At 42.4% G+C, this 16,799-nt stretch overlaps 1 protein-coding gene and 1 long non-coding RNA gene across 2 annotated transcripts; both read left to right on the forward strand.

Moving 5' to 3' along the window:
- The first annotated feature begins 3,587 nt into the window (after positions 1-3,587).
- Positions 3,588-5,532, forward strand: LOC311308114 (uncharacterized protein). The gene is made up of 6 exons (XM_084437050.1): positions 3,588-3,834; positions 4,503-4,619; positions 4,701-4,823; positions 4,924-5,012; positions 5,178-5,252; positions 5,466-5,532. The coding sequence occupies exons 2-5, from the start codon at positions 4,526-4,528 to the stop codon at positions 5,199-5,201; spliced, it is 330 nt and encodes a 109-aa protein (XP_084293176.1). The 5' UTR covers positions 3,588-3,834; positions 4,503-4,525; the 3' UTR covers positions 5,202-5,252; positions 5,466-5,532.
- Positions 5,533-5,615: 83 nt separating this feature from the next.
- Positions 5,616-6,101, forward strand: LOC311307809. Its single transcript, XR_014630389.1, has 3 exons — positions 5,616-5,677; positions 5,757-5,916; positions 6,014-6,101. It is a non-coding gene; the product is annotated as an uncharacterized lncRNA (long non-coding RNA).
- The last annotated feature ends 10,698 nt before the right edge of the window (positions 6,102-16,799 follow it).

The following is a 16,799-nucleotide window of genomic DNA, read 5'->3' on the forward strand; positions in this document are numbered from 1 at the left end:
TATATATATATGTTATATTAAAATTACCTAAAATCATCACTGTAAATTCTGTGAAGTGTCGCCCTGAAAATGTTGCTCAGTGATGCCTCGTCATTGTAAGAATTCCATATTACTGTACCAACATTACTGTACATAGGAGTGGGTGGAATGAGCATTAATACAACTCCTCTCCAGGATTCCAAATCCAGCGCTATGGTCAAAATAAGCAACCCAGTTTAAAACTTATACAACACCATTCAATTTGAAAATCTGAATTGTTTAGAGGACATTTTGAGCTGCAAAGTAAGCTACATTGTTATCACCAAACATTATCTGGTTTTATACATTTAAATTTTTTTGTGACGTCACGTCAGATTGGGCGTTAACAGAGCCTCTTCCACTAAGCAACAGTTCATTATTTTTGTTCATAAATATTTTGTGTGAGCAGTGCACTAACTGCTAAAAGTTAACTAGCTAGCAATGTTAGAACGATGAAACACAATGTTATCAAACGACACAAAACAAAAATGTGTATTTGCTAGCTAGCGATAAATATTTGCAATATTTACAATTAACTTGTCATTCTTTTTTATATGCATTCATTTGGACACTACCGTTGAAGGTGCAGCTATTTAGCTGTTGACACTGACAGTGGAGGTGGTCTTCATATATTTCACTGGGGAGATTTTGTGCTGCTTGTTACTCAAATGCTTCTTGTTCTGCAGAGACGGCTGATAGTAGCTTTGGAGAGAGCTCTGATCTGTGGCCACTGACCCACATGATGGCTCTTTCTTGCAGCTCAGCATCAGGCAGCTTCTGGATTGCCGTGCTTCAACAGTGCTAGCCTGATCCTGACAGGAGGATGTTAGCTTGTCCCAACCAACTACAGTAGCAAGTTATGGGGTTAGCACTGTTGTGTTAGCTAGTTGAAGCTGAAGGCACAGTTTCTTGGAAACAAGTAGGGTAATGTTAGCTAGCTAGCATCAGTCAATTCAAGCCAAAGTCCCCTAGCAGGAGGTTGAAAGAGATGACCGCGCACTGATATTTAAACAAGATATGAACATTCTATTTAGCCATGAGTATATCATGTATATGAATGTAGACTATTTTTCTGTCTCTCCTTCACACTCCTCTTTTCTTCCTTGCCCTTTCTTCTTTTGGCTCTCTCCTTATAGGCCTTGGCCATGAGTTATCTTTTTCTCTCTATCCCTCCCTAAGCTCACATCACAATGGTACAGGGTAGGGTCTTAACCTTTAAAACCTTTGTTTGCCTTGTAATTTATTTAATGCATTTGTAATCAATACAATACACATTCAATTACCTCTGCCACCTTCATTCATTTTTTTGGACTAGTATTACACAAGACCAGACCGATTTTCATGAAACTTGGTGGAGGGGTGTTGCATGGGCGAACTTAGAATCCATTATTCATTTTGGAGCGGATCCTAATCACGGGGTGGGTCCATGAGCCGCACAAACGTGGACGGCCATTCACCTCCATTCATTTTTTGGGCTCACAAGTGAAAAATTGCTAACCAGCTCAGTGGCCTTGTGGTTAGAGTGTCCGCCCTGAGACTGGATGGTCGTGAGTTCGATCCCCGGCCGAGTCATACCAAAGACTATAAAATAAAAAAAAGGTACCCATTGCCTCCCTGCTTGGCACTCAGCATCAAGGGCTGGCATTGGGGGGCTAAATCACCAAAGGATTCCCGAGCGCGGCACCGCTGCTGCTCACCGCTCCCCCAGGGGATGGGTCAAATGCGGAAAACTAATTTCAACACCCCAGGTCGAGTGTTTGACAATCATTGGGACTTTAAACTTTAACTGTCCATTCATTGTCAATGGGGGGAATTGAAATGGCCATATCTCGACGTGGGAAGGTCACATACATGTCCTGCTTGCGCGCACAAAATGGGCATGTCCACCCATGGGCGAAGGTCAAGTTATACATCACTTTGACCATTCTTGCTGCAATTTAATCCATAATTAACTAGAACAGATTGTAAGTAATGTAAAATGGAGTCAGATAATCAAGATTTAGATTTTTTTGTATGTTACGGCTTCGATAGTCTAGGGGCCAACAACAATAGTATGCCGAGATACTACTACTACTACTACTACTAATAATAATAATTTAAAATGTCATTTGTATAGCACCTTTCATACAAATAAATGCAGCTCAAAGTGCTTTACAACAGATAATGTACATGCACGGAGTGCTTCCCATAAAAAGAGACATAAATTAAATAAAAAGCAGGAAAATAAGATGGAAGATAAAACACAAAAGATAAAGATAAGAAATCAAGTAAAATATAGTGTTAAATGACATGCCTGCCTGATAATTGAATATCTTTGGAAGATACAGAACTACGGTTGCAGGATGTGATCAAAGTGGGCGACCTCGCCCCTGAGACCTCATGCCGAGCCCTTGAACCGTTGATGTCCTTTCACCGATGTATAGGAATATGCTTAGTGTAGATTTACCAGAACCCCTATCTGTCATTTGATATGGTAGCACTGGGTCACAGTGGGTCACGCCAAGCCCCTACTTGATGTCCTTTCACTGACGTTTGTGTTTAGGAACATACTCAGTGAAGATTTATCAGACTGCATCTGTTGGGCAATTATCCGCTATCTATCATTCGATACAGTTGAAATAGATCAGTTAGGCTACAATTTAATAAAATATTGTACTGATTTGTACAATACATATAAATACAAATATTAAAAAGTAGCAGTAGCACACAAAATTGCTGCGCGCATGCGTGCTGGAGCAAGTGGGGAAGCTATTTCGTTTCTAAAGATGTTTCTAAAGATCATATTACAGAGGCATGTGAAAAACCACAAGCCCTCGCTCTATGTAAGCACAACTAGCGATTCATAAAGACAGATTGATGAAAACAACCGTTTCGCGGCAGAAAATAGATTTTTTAAAGCTGCATTCTCAGTGCCCCGGCCGCCGCCATTACCCTACTAACACAGTGGGTTGCAGCAACGTTGCACATAAGTTGTACTTAGGTAAGTTGCAACGTTACCATCAGGCGATGTTGTGACAACGTCCATCTAAGGTCGAAAATAACTTTACCCTCCTAAGTCTAATTAGACTTTTCTGCAACGTTGCAGAAACATTGGCAATATGGGTCCCTGCAACGTCATTAAATAACGTTGCTGTGACGTTGGATTAAAGTCCTATTAGGCTAGCATTAGGAATCGGGCTATCCCGTGACGTCACTGCTTGCTTGGTTCACAGTTAAAGTAGGCAGGATTCTTTGCAAAACTGCTCCTGTCTTTTGTTCTTTTTTTAAATTTTCGCTTATATCCTTCATATTGTACTATGTTGAGGTGAATAACTCATCTTAGAAATGTTATTGATTGTATATTTCCCTGTTTGTTAACATTTAATGCTTTTTCATTAATTAAAACTAACCTTTCGGTGTCGACCAAGATATCATTTTTCAAAAGACGTGACGAGAAAACCCATTCATTCTCTCGGCATTATGGAACACTTCCACTAGGGGGCGATGAGATCACTTTCCCTCCCTATAGATGGGTTCGCCGTCTACGTCACAGCGGGGTGCGCACGCACGCAGCCTCTTTGGGAAAAAGGAACGAGCGAACGAGGAACGAACTCGCTAGCCACAGTAGCTCCGTTTCGTGTAGCTAATTATGCCTCAAAGCCGCTGTGCTGTGAACTGTACAAACAGAAAAGAACAAGATGATGGCCTCAGATTCTTCATCATCCCCTCGAGATGTCACCCTTTTCAGAGGAACCACCGAAAGCTGTGGTTTAAAGCCATAAAGAGAGCAGATTGGGGACTAAAACACTTTTTTTGTGTGGTGCGAACTCATTTCTGGTAAGTTATACCAGTTACCTCGGGGGTTTTTCTCATCAAATTACATTGATTTGACTGTTGGTTTAGCTATTTATTTGTTTACTTACCGGTAATAATTTAAGTAAACAGAAGTAACTCATAACCTGCACGCTAAACTAAGTTCAGGAATTGGAAGCCCAATGCTAGCTAGCTAACGTTAGCTAATGCTAGCTAACACGCTACTAGTGCTAGCTAACACGCTACTAATGCTAGCTAACACGCTACTAATGCTAGCTAACACGCTACCTAGTGCTAGCTAACACGCTACCTAGTGTTAGCTAGCTAAGTCAAGGCCCGAACTTGACTAATGTTTAGACAATATTGAAAATACTCCGACAAACTATTGCAAATCTTTTTTCTGTTACTGCTGGCTTTGTGTTCGCCCTGAACATTTGCAGAAACATAAGCAAGCGAACGGTCTGAGATGTTAAGTTTTGTGTTAGTTAACGTTAATATAAAATGGCCGCTGGACTGAGGGAAATTGTTTGTTTGACTCTGCTGAATTTGGGTTTTCCCCAAGTCCACAACTGGTACTGTTTGCATTTTAAGCTGTTAAAAAATACTGGCGGGGGGGAAAAAGATCATTACTCATTATTCTGAGGAAAACAGGATGGCTGAAATGTATTGATTATGGTACTTTATGCACACAGATCATTACGAAGGTGCCAGGCTCATGGCAAAAGTCTTTGAGCAGCAGTCGTCAATGGATGAGCGCCAGGACGTTAGAAAGAGACGGCGCAACACGCGCTATCACTCCAGTGACGAAGGTAATATACTAAGGTGCATTCAACAGTCCCAAAAGAGTAGTACTTTTGAAATCGTGAGCTAATTTAGTGATATTCCACTAGATATTCCAAGCCCCGGGCAGCCATTGGTCCCCACTATGCAGGCCAAAGACCAGGTGCCAGGTGCCGGAGTTGAAAGGCCTCTGCCAGCGGTCCAGTACAATCCACGTGTGCTGTACAATCCAGGTATGCATGTTTGTGTTGAAATGAAATGTCTATGCCTACTGCACACTGATAGTTGGACTATTTTTTATTTATTTTGAATACCATTTTACTCATCTTGCAGATTTTCCAAGCTTGTCCCATGTGGGCGAGCGGGGCCCAGGCCCCATTTATAGCACCCCAGCCAGATCATACAGCACCCAGCCAGACCAGGTAAGAGTGGCATGTACTGCTGTGGTGTCTACCTGTCTTGTCTTTATTTAGTTTCCCTCCAAATGCCAGAAGCCAAAGCCAACACCATAAAGTTTCCTGCTAATCCCATTCAGTTAGCTCTGTGATTGGCTTTTTTAGATTGAATACCATTTACTCATCTTGCAGATTTTCCGAGCTCATCCCCTGTGAGCGAAAACCATGCGAGCCCAGGCTTCATGTATAGCACCCCAGCCAGACCAGGTAAGAGTGGCATGTACTGCTGTGGTGTTGTGATGTCTACCTGTTAATGTCTTAATTTATTCTCCTTCAAATGCCAGAAGCCAAAGCATGCTGCCAACACCATACAGTTTCCTGCTCATCCCTTTCCTTTATCCCTTTTGCATGCAGGGATATATTTTGAGTTTCATTTAGTTTTATGTCAATGTACTTATAGCCACATCTGTGTTTATCTAGATTTCCAGAGGTCTGTACATCAGCAGTTCTCAGAGATGCGGGAGCAACTCCGTGAGCTTGCACGGACTGTGAGGGAACTGGCCCAGGGCACGCGGCCTGTGGAGTCTGGAGCCCAGGGAGAAGTGCTGGATGTACTGAACCCTGCCCAAACGGACGAGGAGCTGCAGGTCTGTGAGGCCAGGTTGAAGGACCGGGAACATCAGAGGAAGATGGTGAGTGTCTGCAGGGCGGAACTTTGTCTTATTTTTGCAGTGCAGGGAAGGGTACAGTAAATGACTCTTTGTTTTGCAGACACAATACCTAGGTGCCATTGGTGGCAGAGACTTGGCGGACACAGTCCGGCGGGTGCTGTCAGCTGTAGCCACACATGCGGTGTGGAGCGCCTACAGTGTGCACGGGAAGAAGGGGAAGAAGCCACTGAAGAGTTTGACACTCTTCAATGTTCTAACATGTAAGAAATGGTTCATATTTTGAATATTTTTTAATACATCGTCTTTGTTCCATGACCGATGTGAATTGAAACCATTACCTTTCTTGATAACTTAAAGGTGCAGTGATGGTCTCCATGCCAAAGGCTACGATGGCGGAGGTGGCCGCCCAGCTGCAGGAGACATTGAAACATGCCCCTGCTAAATGCAGAAGGGTAAGTGATGTCTTTTTTTTTGGTTTCTCCTACCCAGTGTGACTGCATGGTTCCAAAGATTGTGTACCACTTTTTTGTGCATGTATGTGCGTTGTGTATTTACGGCCAGTTCATTGTGTCTTTAGGTATCTGCAGAAGTCTGCCTGAGCACAGCCCATCCAAGCACAGTCCATCTGAGCACTCCCCAGCATTCTGATGAGGAAGACTTCCCTTCCTAGCTGCCCCCCAGCCCATCTGAGCACAGCCCCCCCCCCCAGCCCATCTGACGCCCACCCGCAGCCCATCTGAGCACAGCCCCCCCCCCAGCCCATCTGAGCACAGCCCCCCCCCCCCCAGCCCATCTGAGCACAGCCCCCCCCCCAGCCCATCTGAGCACAGCCCCCCCCCCCCAGCCCATCTGAGCACAGCCCCCCCCCCAGCCCATCTGAGCACAGCCCCCCCCCCCAGCCCATCTGACGCCCACCCCCAGCCTATCTGAGCACAGCCTGCCATTTTTTTTGTAAATAACTGTTTTTGTATTTTTTTTTTTAATCCTTTTTGTTTTTAAACTTGTTTATCATGTTGCAGGCCAGACATTGTGTACTTTTTTAATAAAATAAATTGTTCTTGACTGAATGGTGTTGTGTCATAACTTTTGTACCATAATTTTGCTTGCTGCATTGACTATGACATTAATAGGCTCTTTGCACAAGCTCCACTACTTCCTGACACTCTACAGGCGTATTTCTTTCCTGTCCTATACTAGTGGATGGAAGTGATTGATCAGGTGTGCTGCACACCGGATTCATCGCTATTGCTATCCAATAGTATAGGACTGTAAAGAAATATGCCTGTAGTTTCAGGAAGTAGTGGAGCTTGTGCAAAGAGCTGATTTGTTTTGTAATGCAAATTATAAATGTAGCCAACGGAAGTGTAGACCACGTTGCAGCAACGTAACAAAGTAATATATAAACGTGTATACAACGTTGCAGCAATATACATCGAAATCATCGCGGAAATCACAACGTTGTGTACACATTGCAGGCACGTTGCAGACACGTTGGACCTGCACGTTGCAGCAACTTGTGTGCAGATACCGCGTTTGCGTTGCATGCACGTTTAACTTGACGTTGAGTGGACCATACAAAAGTCTAAATTGCACGTTTCTGCAACATTGCTGCAACCTGATTGTGTTAGTAGGGTACATGGATATACTTGGCTCACGCTGGATTTTAAATTTCTTCTACATGCCTCCGAACTACACCAAAGTGATCTCGGTGAGTCAAACGTCTTATAATATGTCGTAAATAAGGTACAGGTTGTCAAAAACGAGCATTGTCCTTTAAGGTCTACTCTGTATCTGGTGTTTTCTCCAGGGTTCCCACTCATTTTTACCAATAAAAATTACAACTTTTCCATGATTTTTCCATAACGTCTTGATGACCATGGGAACCCTGATTCTCACTAGCAACAGTATCAAGTAGAAAAACCACATAGCGGCTCAATGCCTCCGCCCAACAATGAAAGTTGCAGTTAACATTCAGTTGGTCTTGAGAGAGGGCCCCTGTGTTGATGTGGATGGTGCTTGTGTACGCTAGCTTGCTGGTATTCTAGCTGTAACACTAGCTAACACTAATGCTTGCTAGCATTACAGATAGAATAGCTAATGCTAACACTAGCTAACGCTAACGTGTTAGAATTAGCATTAGCTAGCTAGCATTAGCACTAGCTTTATTGTTAGCGATATCGTTAGCTAGTGTTAGCGTTCAAAAGTGCCTTTTGTTTGACCTTGACCTTTGACATTTGAATACCAAAATCTAATCCAAATAATCTAATTAAATCCAACTGGACATTTTGGCCAAATATGTACAAATTCTGTCAATACTGTTCTTGAGATATCATGTTCAGCAGGCCAAAAACACCTTTTGTGATGTCAGTGACCCTTGACCTTTGACCCCCACAATGTAATCAGTTAATCCTTGAATCCAACTGGACATTTTACCTAAATATGAACAAATTCTGTTAAGCCGCAAAATACAAGTTTGACATTTAGCTATATGAGGGACTATCTCTATATACCCGCATAAAACAAGATACTACATTATATAGAACCGTGTTAATAGTTGATGTGAATGGAATAAATTACGTTATCCGTGTAATGTTAGCTTAGGGCAGCTAGACTAGTCTGTTATCCTAACCAGTTAGCTATGCAATTTAATTGTGAGATAAGTAAATAATTATCTTTACAATACCCATATTAGGCTACCATTCTCTTCCAGCAAACGCCTGAGTATTCATAAAACCTTAAAAGTCTAACTGTATTTAGGCTGATACTAAAATATCACTAGTCACTTACTGAACAAAACGATGAGCAGCTCTGAACCCAACAGTAACATGTTCCATGATGCCCTGCATAACATGGCGGTCTCGTCGGACGAGTCTTAAGGTAGCGTGGCCAGTCTAGTTCTTTATAATGTCTATGGTCCGACACCGGGCTCACACGCTTGCGTTTGATGCGTGTCCGTCAACGTATGGCGGAAGGCGTGTGCCGCACGCAACAACAATCACATTGTCCGAACCTGCTAGCGCGCACTATTTTGAAAACCCACCCGGCTTTTCGTTTAGTGTTGTCATGGATGCTAATCTGGTCGAACGTGTGCCGATCGTCTATGCATTGTGGTTGAGGCAACGGGAACGTGGTGCCCGCAGGTATTGGGTACATCCTATCCTGCAAACAAACAGCGATTGTCCTCCATCTTGGTATCGAAAAATGTGAAAATCCCGCCTTGCGATGACGTCTTTCTCCGTCAAGACATCTGATTGGATCGGCAGCTCCAGCAACGCATCTGAAAGTTGAACATTTCTCAACTTTCGACGCTAGCAACGCAACGCACCGGGACAACAACGGAACTAGAATGCCATTCGGCTGCAGCCATTGAAAGTGAATGGCATCCGTCAATGTTGACGCATCAAACACAAGTTGCGTTTGATGCGTCAACATTGACGGAAAATATTTCCTTCCTATTGATTTTTTATTTGATTTTTTTTACTTTTGAAATATTGCATAATTATTTAGATAAGACTCACTGTCTCAGAAGAAATGCAACTGCTTGACTGTCAATTGCGACTGGATGGCTGCCCATGTAGCCTAGGCAGTCAAATCAAATAAGCTTGACATTTATTTGGAAACAGCAAGTTAACATAACCTGTTAACTGAATTGTTTTGATAACTAGTCAGTTTATATATTTTTGCCCATATTACCTAGCTTACAGCTATTCCATGGCTCCACGTGCTACACTAGCTCACCACTTACTACCAACGAACCTGGACTAGGCTATTGCAACACCCCTCCCCCTGTTACCTGTTCATATTCAAATTAACTGGATGGATGTGTTTCATAGCCAGTGGGCTAATGGATTGTGGGGGAGGGGATGCTACCAGCCAGGGCTTAGTGCTGTTGGTGGTGTGACCACCCATTCCATTTCAAATTTTGGCCGGTCTGCCGCAGGTGTTGGGCTGAATTCGATAGTTTGATTGATAGAGACCAGTCCTATTTTTGATAGCAGCTAGCCATGAATGGAATGTACTGCATTTACTGTGCATCAGCAACTGTTCAGTTGTCAAAACGAATTGCCAACAAACTGATTATGCTGGCCAGCTATTTTTTCTGCTCAACCTCCCTCCCACCTCCCTCAATCCACTGCAGCTGGAGCAAATTTAGACCTGGTCCAGGGCGATATCTATGGGGTTAGATCTGTTTCAATACTTGTCAATATACACCACATGTTTCACAAATGTTTTTTGGTGATTCACAAATACATTTGTGTGGTTCACAAATAAATTCTTGTTTCACAAATGTTTTTTGGTGATTCACTAATAAATTCTTGTTTCACAAATGTATTTTTGTGGTTCACAAATATATTTCAAACTCACAAACTTGTATTTACTTGCACCTGAGACATGAACCATTCTGGCGAGAGAGACACAAACCATGAAACTGCTGACACAAATCAAAATTGATTTTGAAACAGATCTACCGTCAACCCTATGGTAGTTATTTTTCATAATGTTTGCAAATATATTTATGTGATTCACAAATACATTTGTTTGATTCACAAATAAATTATTGTTTCACAAATGTATTTTTGTGGTTCACAAATATATTTCAAACTCACAAACATGTGCACCGCTTGTATTTACTGGCACCTGGGCACTTGTATTTACTGGCACCTGGGCACTTGTATTTACTGGCACCTGGGCGCTTGTATTTACTGGCACCTGGGAGACACGAACCAGAAAGCGAATTATGAAACGTTTAGAAAAAATGTACCCTGCCTCATCTCCAGCCAATCAGATTACAAGGCAGCTCCGACCAAACCGTGTGCACGGTCTTGTAAACAGTAAAAGTCTCACTTCGAGGACAGCAAGCGAACGAGAAGATCTGTGAAGAGCTGCGACCAGTGCAAGCTAACAACTTTCAGGTAAGTTCACAAGTACTTTATTGTGCTGGTTCGCCCGACATTGTGTAAGGAAAACTAAAGCCACATTTGCTACCTGAGATCTCTTTCATGCTAACGTTAGCTAGTCACGCTACCATCGTGTGTCCGTCGTATACTTTCATGTTATCCGACTTCATAATTCAGTGTTCCCTCGGTGGAATCATAAACACATTTCCAGGAACTGTAGCTAGCTAACGTTAGCAATTAGCATTATCCAGTCGGAATGAGTTCCCCAAGTGGCTAGCCAGCTTGACGGCAAGTGGCTACAAGAGGAAAATAATTAAAACGGGCATGTTCGGTAGCCTGAAATACAGCCTGCTCGCTCCGTTCACCGTTTTTTCTCTCTACTTCACAAGTGAAGTGGAAAAGTAACCTAAAGTTCTCTGAACTGAGCGAGTCTGGATTCCATGCTACCGAATTTGCCTGTTTTAATTATTTTCTTTTTCTAGGCAGTCTATATTCTTAAGCCTTCTTGCATGTGTGTCTGACCTAATCCAGCTGCTTTGAGAATTGTACTTGCTGGTAACATGCTTTTTTCTCATTCTCTCACTCTGAAGACTGCAGAGCCCGCACGTTATTTGTGTTTGTATGGATTGCATTTCTGTCCCCCTTTTGGTCAAGGCAATCCTCCAGGTTCGCAGATTTGACGACCGCGTGACCTGGCTGGTGGTGGCCAAAGGCTCCAGGAGGAGTATCTACTTAAAAACAACTTGGGTGGCTCAGAACATCAGCACCAAAGAGGGGGCAGTGACAAGCGGCGCATCATCACCGACATCTGCAAGCGCAAAGGTCAGTACATGTGCACACACACCAATGTTCTGTTAGCCTTCAGCCTTCTTACATGTCTGTACATAAAAACAGCTACATCGTCTCGACTGCCATTTGCGTCAGTAGATGCCTTGACCTCCTTAGTGTGCGGCGTCTCCTCTCTTCTAGTCTATATGTTTACCGCCTGCCTGCACCTCGGACAGTAGGTGTGCGTTTTCCTCTCCTCTCCTGCTTGACCTCCTTACCCACCAACCTTGCTCAATGTCTTGTCACCAGGCACCACGGAACCCCGTAGACCCCAGGTGCCAGGGCGAGTGGAGATGAAGCTGGAGGTAGAAGGCAGCAAGTCTTAGAACTGAACAGACACTGGGACATTGAACAGAAAATATATGAATGAAATAAAATGTGTACCAAGTTTCTGTTCTGTTTCTTAATGTGCCTATTTATGCCTTCACTGTCTCCTGTGGGTAAAAATGAATCCATTGTCATAGATGCCATAGGGTACACCTTTCAGTTCTATAAAGTGGAGTAATTAAAGGGTTAGTCTAGGGTGAGTCTTCCGAAGGTTACCTTGTAATAAGCAGCTGGTGAAAATGGACACTTATGTATGTCCTTACATACCCTCCTGTTGTACCTCATCACTTATGGGGTGCACACAACCTGCTGAATTGGGCTGTCAATTAAGAATAATTAAACTTACAGTAAGATAAAGTACCGTACCGATAAAGTACCTTCCCCCCCCCCCCAACATGGTGTCCCCACATCCTTTAAATTACTTGACTGAGTGACTGATCTTAACTTGTCAGTCATAGACCGTGGCTAGCCTGCTGCGCTGTGGTAAAATGTTTTGCTGGGTAGCACTTCATATCATGGTAGGTTCTCCAGTAACACCTGCAAATCTTAGTCTGAACAAGTCAACACACCATCCATTCCTCAACTGCACTCTGCAACTCTGCACCGGTGAGACCACAAGCATGGTGTTCCTCACAGTAAAATGCTTCCAACACCCTAAGAATGAGTGTGAATGTATCAGCTGAGAATTTAGGGGAAATTGTCTTTACAAGTCTAAAATTCAGAGTGCACATCACATCAGCCATACTTGGGCTAGAAGGTGCCCATGTGAAGGTGAATTGAGCATCTACGGTAGTTGTAGAAGATACATTTGACTCCCATTATTTAATTGTATTGGGAACCTATATGGTGTGATCAAAATCTCCTGTAGCCTACTTCATAAAAAAGGGCAACAAAAAAGACAAGCCTGGGAATCGAAAGTGTGACTGAAAATGTAAGGTCCCTTCCCTAAGCTCTGGACTTCAATTAATCCCCTAACAAAATAAGAAACCGAAGCTGAGTGACGGAACCAAAACAAAACGCGCACACTGATTGGTCGGAGCTGCCTTGTAATCTGATTGGCTGGAGATGAGGGAGGGTACATTTTTTCTAAACGTTATATTATTTATTAATATTTATGAACCACAAAAATACATTTGTGAAACAAGAATTTATTTGTGAATCACCAAAAAACATTTGTGAAACAAGAATTTATTTGTGAACCACACAATTGTATTTGTGAATCACCAAAAAACATTTGTGAAACATGTGGTGTATATTGACAAGTATTGAAACAGATCTAACCCCATAGATATCCTACAGATAACGCCCTGTTACTCTCAATGCAATTTGCCTATGAATGCGCTTCATCGGCCCGCTCGTCCGAGTCTACAGACAAAACCGTTTCGTTACTCACAAAAGTAAACACACCGTTGGAAAGATGAAAGCCTTTTCTCCTAAGTCGCTACAGTTTGTAGTCCCCCACCTTTAAATAAAAGGCAACTTTGTACACTTAAATGTCTAATATCCACAGCGCATCGACTGTCTTCTTCTACTGCCGATTCGGCACTCTCCGCTTTGTTTAGCCTACTCACTGCTGCCGCCCATGTCGGGGATGATGCATTACATCTTAAATGGTGTCGAGAGACTCGCGTTGAGGAAGGAGTCTGATTAGCGGGAGAACATTTACGCTGAGTTATTAACTATGGCAAACGATCTCTTCAGAAAACATTTCGGGAAACATTTATGTAACTGTTGCCTTATAAAATTGACAAATACAATCATTGGCACGTTGTTAGATGTGGTTGTAGGCCATTGTATGCCCATGCAATTAAAGCTGAATTGTATTGTAGTAACTTTACCTACAGCAGGAAGATAAGCAAGGCAAGGCAGATGGGAGACAACATGAGGCGATTAACAGAGGACATAGAGAAGTGGGACAAGATTAGGAAGAGGAGACAAGGTATGACTATAATTATACTTACTCATATGTTCCATCGTTCATCAGTTCACCAAAAACCTTGTAGTTATTGTCCTTTAATGAATGTACAATATGATACGTTACCAAATTAAAATGGATATTTAATGACATTTTTCAAAACATATTATGTGTGCAATATTGCTGAATATCACTACATTCTGTGAATGTGCCTGACCTGCAATAAACAATGGTCTTGTCTGCATTCTTCCCACATGTCTGTAGCTGCTGAACAAGCCACCCAACCTGTTCAGTGAAGTCTTTGGTGGAACACCTCTGGATTGCCAGGTGAATATTTGGCCTTTTGTAAAATAATAGTAATAAGTGTAACTGGGAGCAGTAATTATGGTGTATGTCTTTTACTTTAACAGGTATCTAGATACAGTAGATCGGTAGATAGATTCAGTCAATCAATGTGTCATTTAATACTAGACATATGGATAAGTTGGGTCTATATTATTTGTGTGGACACATTTGCATACAGTTATTACCTGTCTGGAACAATAGCTATCGTCTCCATGGTGGATTTGGACAGATGCATGATCTCTGTGATTTCCGTTGCCATACTTTCTGTCATTGTTGCTGTCAGCATCAGCACTGGTGCGGTGACAACACTCCTTATTTGGGGGACGTTCAAATAGTCTGGTCTGAAAGAGGTACCACGTATTTATTTGATGGGGACTGTACATTCTGGGTTTAAGTAGGTGCAACTCATATGCTCACAGCACATGTCAGACCTACTGACATGTCACAATGTTTGGAGAAATGTATGGATGTGCTGAAGAGGAAAGCTAAACATGACATACCGTGTGGACAGGCAATGCATCTCATCAATGGCAAAAAGACAGATTTCTCCTTTTATGCATTTCAGCCAACTCCACCATGGCTCCTGAAGAATCACCTCTGGTGACATGAAAATCAATGTAGATTCTCCAGTTCCAATACCTGACAACAGCAGAGAAAGATCGTCTGTCAGAGAGCCAAGAAATGGCCAAAATGGATATGCATTATCACATGGAATGTATTGGAACACTTAATGGTTTACTAAAGATGATTAGGCTACTGTTAATTCTTGAAACAGTATCTAGCTTAACACTCAGAAAGGATCCTCACGCAAAGCAGTTTCCTTCTCCATGTCACTGGTTATGGCTGCAGCAGGGATGCCCAAGTCTGTCCAGCGTTTCACCTGATCCCTCATGAGTGATTTAAGGAGACTGATAATCATCACGCGATGCTGTATTCCGGGGTTAATCTATAAAAGGAAAAATAAATTGGCATTAAACATCAAGTCATATAACCATCTATAAAAAGAGTGTGCTTATTTTCATTGTTGTTGTAGTGATGTAAGAAAATGTTGCCAACTTACTTTGCTCCATTTTCAATGGAAAACCATCCAATGCCTCTTCTATAGACATCCGATGTGCCATTCTCTTTTTAGAATAAATGGATAAGCAGCTATATTATTCAATAGTCTGTTGATGGGCTAGACCGACACTTCAACCCGATCCCAATCCTGATTGGTCGAGTAGCCTATTATAGAGCCAAAATTATGAGCACACCCAGTTTTACAAACATTTCGAGGATAGTATTGCTAAGTGGATCACATTAGTTACAGTAAATTACAATTCACCTAGTACAAGAGCAAATAAAAAAGTTGATTGGCTATCTGATAGTTGTTCTCTGAGTAATAGGCTGGGTGCATTAAGTAGCGCTATAGAACCTCCAGGTGCGTCGCTTGGCATAAGAGTTTCCGGTCGCCGGCCATTCGTTCATTCGTTCGTAAACATTAGCATTATTAGCAGACTGCTACTGTACCATGTCACAAAAGAAACAAAAACGTCTGTTCAAATACCAACGCCGTGACTCCGGCTCCAATGAGCACTGTTGTGTGCCACAGTGTGCGAATTCGGCCCGATATAATTCAAGTCTAAGTTTCCACAGCTTCCCAAGCAACGGCGAGGAAAGGGCTAGGTGGCTAGCTAAGATTCGCAGGGATGCCTTCACCGTGACCCAGAGCACCAGAGTGTGTAGTCGGCACTTTGAAGCTGGTGATTTTGCGGTGTCAACTACAGGTGAGGATCAGAATAAGATAAGATCCGAATCCGATTTTAAATTTTCATACTAATTTTATTGTTAATGTATGCAAGTTGAAATTGGCTGTGTTAGCTAGCTAACGTTATGGGTTGGGTTTATTGTTAGCTATTGTTAGCTAGGGCATTTGGGATGGGGATGTAATACGTTTTTTTTCCAGCACTTCTAAATGCTTTATAAATGTATCAGTTACTTTTATTAAGGTTACTCTAAACTAGTCCTAGTCTCCCTCTCCTTCACCATGTCACTAGCTGATGTGTGGTGAGCTGAAGTGCGCAGTAGCTGCTGCCTTAGCATCACCCAGGTGGGTGCCCCCCCCTTCCCCACAGCGCTTATATTATATTAGAGAATATTTATTGTAAATGTTGTATAGCTGTTTTTCTCTATGTAAAGTGCTTTGAGTAGGGAACTTCACCTTAAAAAGCGCTATATAAATTAAATGTATTATCATTATTATTATATTATTGATAGTCGCTGATGTAAGATGAGATGTAGAATTTAAATCCTTTCTCTCTTTTGCTCGTGGGAGCAAGTGAGGACCCATCAGCAATACGGTGGACATCGTCCACCGTTAATTTGGGTAGATCCTGAAGTGATCTAGTGTAAAAAGTAGCCATGACTTACTGGTATAGGCTATCACCATTCACCACACATCCAACAAATCAGACCGGAAACTCTTATGCCAAGCGACGCACCCGGAAGTTCTATAGCGCTACTTAATGCACCCAGCCTATAGGCTCAAAGCTATAACAAACACCTGTGGATTATCTCAAATCATATCTACACCTACAAGGATCTCTGTTAATTGTTCTCGAATCACGACCTCCAAATGTATAGAACATATCTATACTAATACTCCTGACGTGCTCTCTACCTGTGTCTATTTCAGTGGGTTTTAGTGATCACAATATTATTGCTGTGTCCAGGAGAACTAAGTTGCCAAAGGCTAGTGCCAAAATTATACTCTCACGAACTTATAGGAAATTCAATGAGGAGGCCTTTCTGGATGATCTTAGAACAATTCAGTGGAGGGAGGTGAGTGCTG

This window comes from Borostomias antarcticus (assembly GCF_949987555.1).
Source record: "Borostomias antarcticus genome assembly, chromosome: 4".
Taxonomy (NCBI): Eukaryota; Metazoa; Chordata; class Actinopteri; order Stomiiformes; family Stomiidae; genus Borostomias; species Borostomias antarcticus.

Bases quoted from the DNA above. Each gene is read 5' to 3' on its own strand.
- LOC311308114 (XM_084437050.1), top strand. From the start codon at position 4,526: ATGGCAAAAGTCTTTGAGCAGCAGTCGTCAATGGATGAGCGCCAGGAC. The intron at 4,620-4,700 runs GTAATATACTAA...ATATTCCACTAG, and splicing joins CTATCACTCCAGTGACGAAG to ATATTCCAAGCCCCGGGCAG. The intron at 4,824-4,923 runs GTATGCATGTTT...CTCATCTTGCAG, and splicing joins ACGTGTGCTGTACAATCCAG to ATTTTCCAAGCTTGTCCCAT.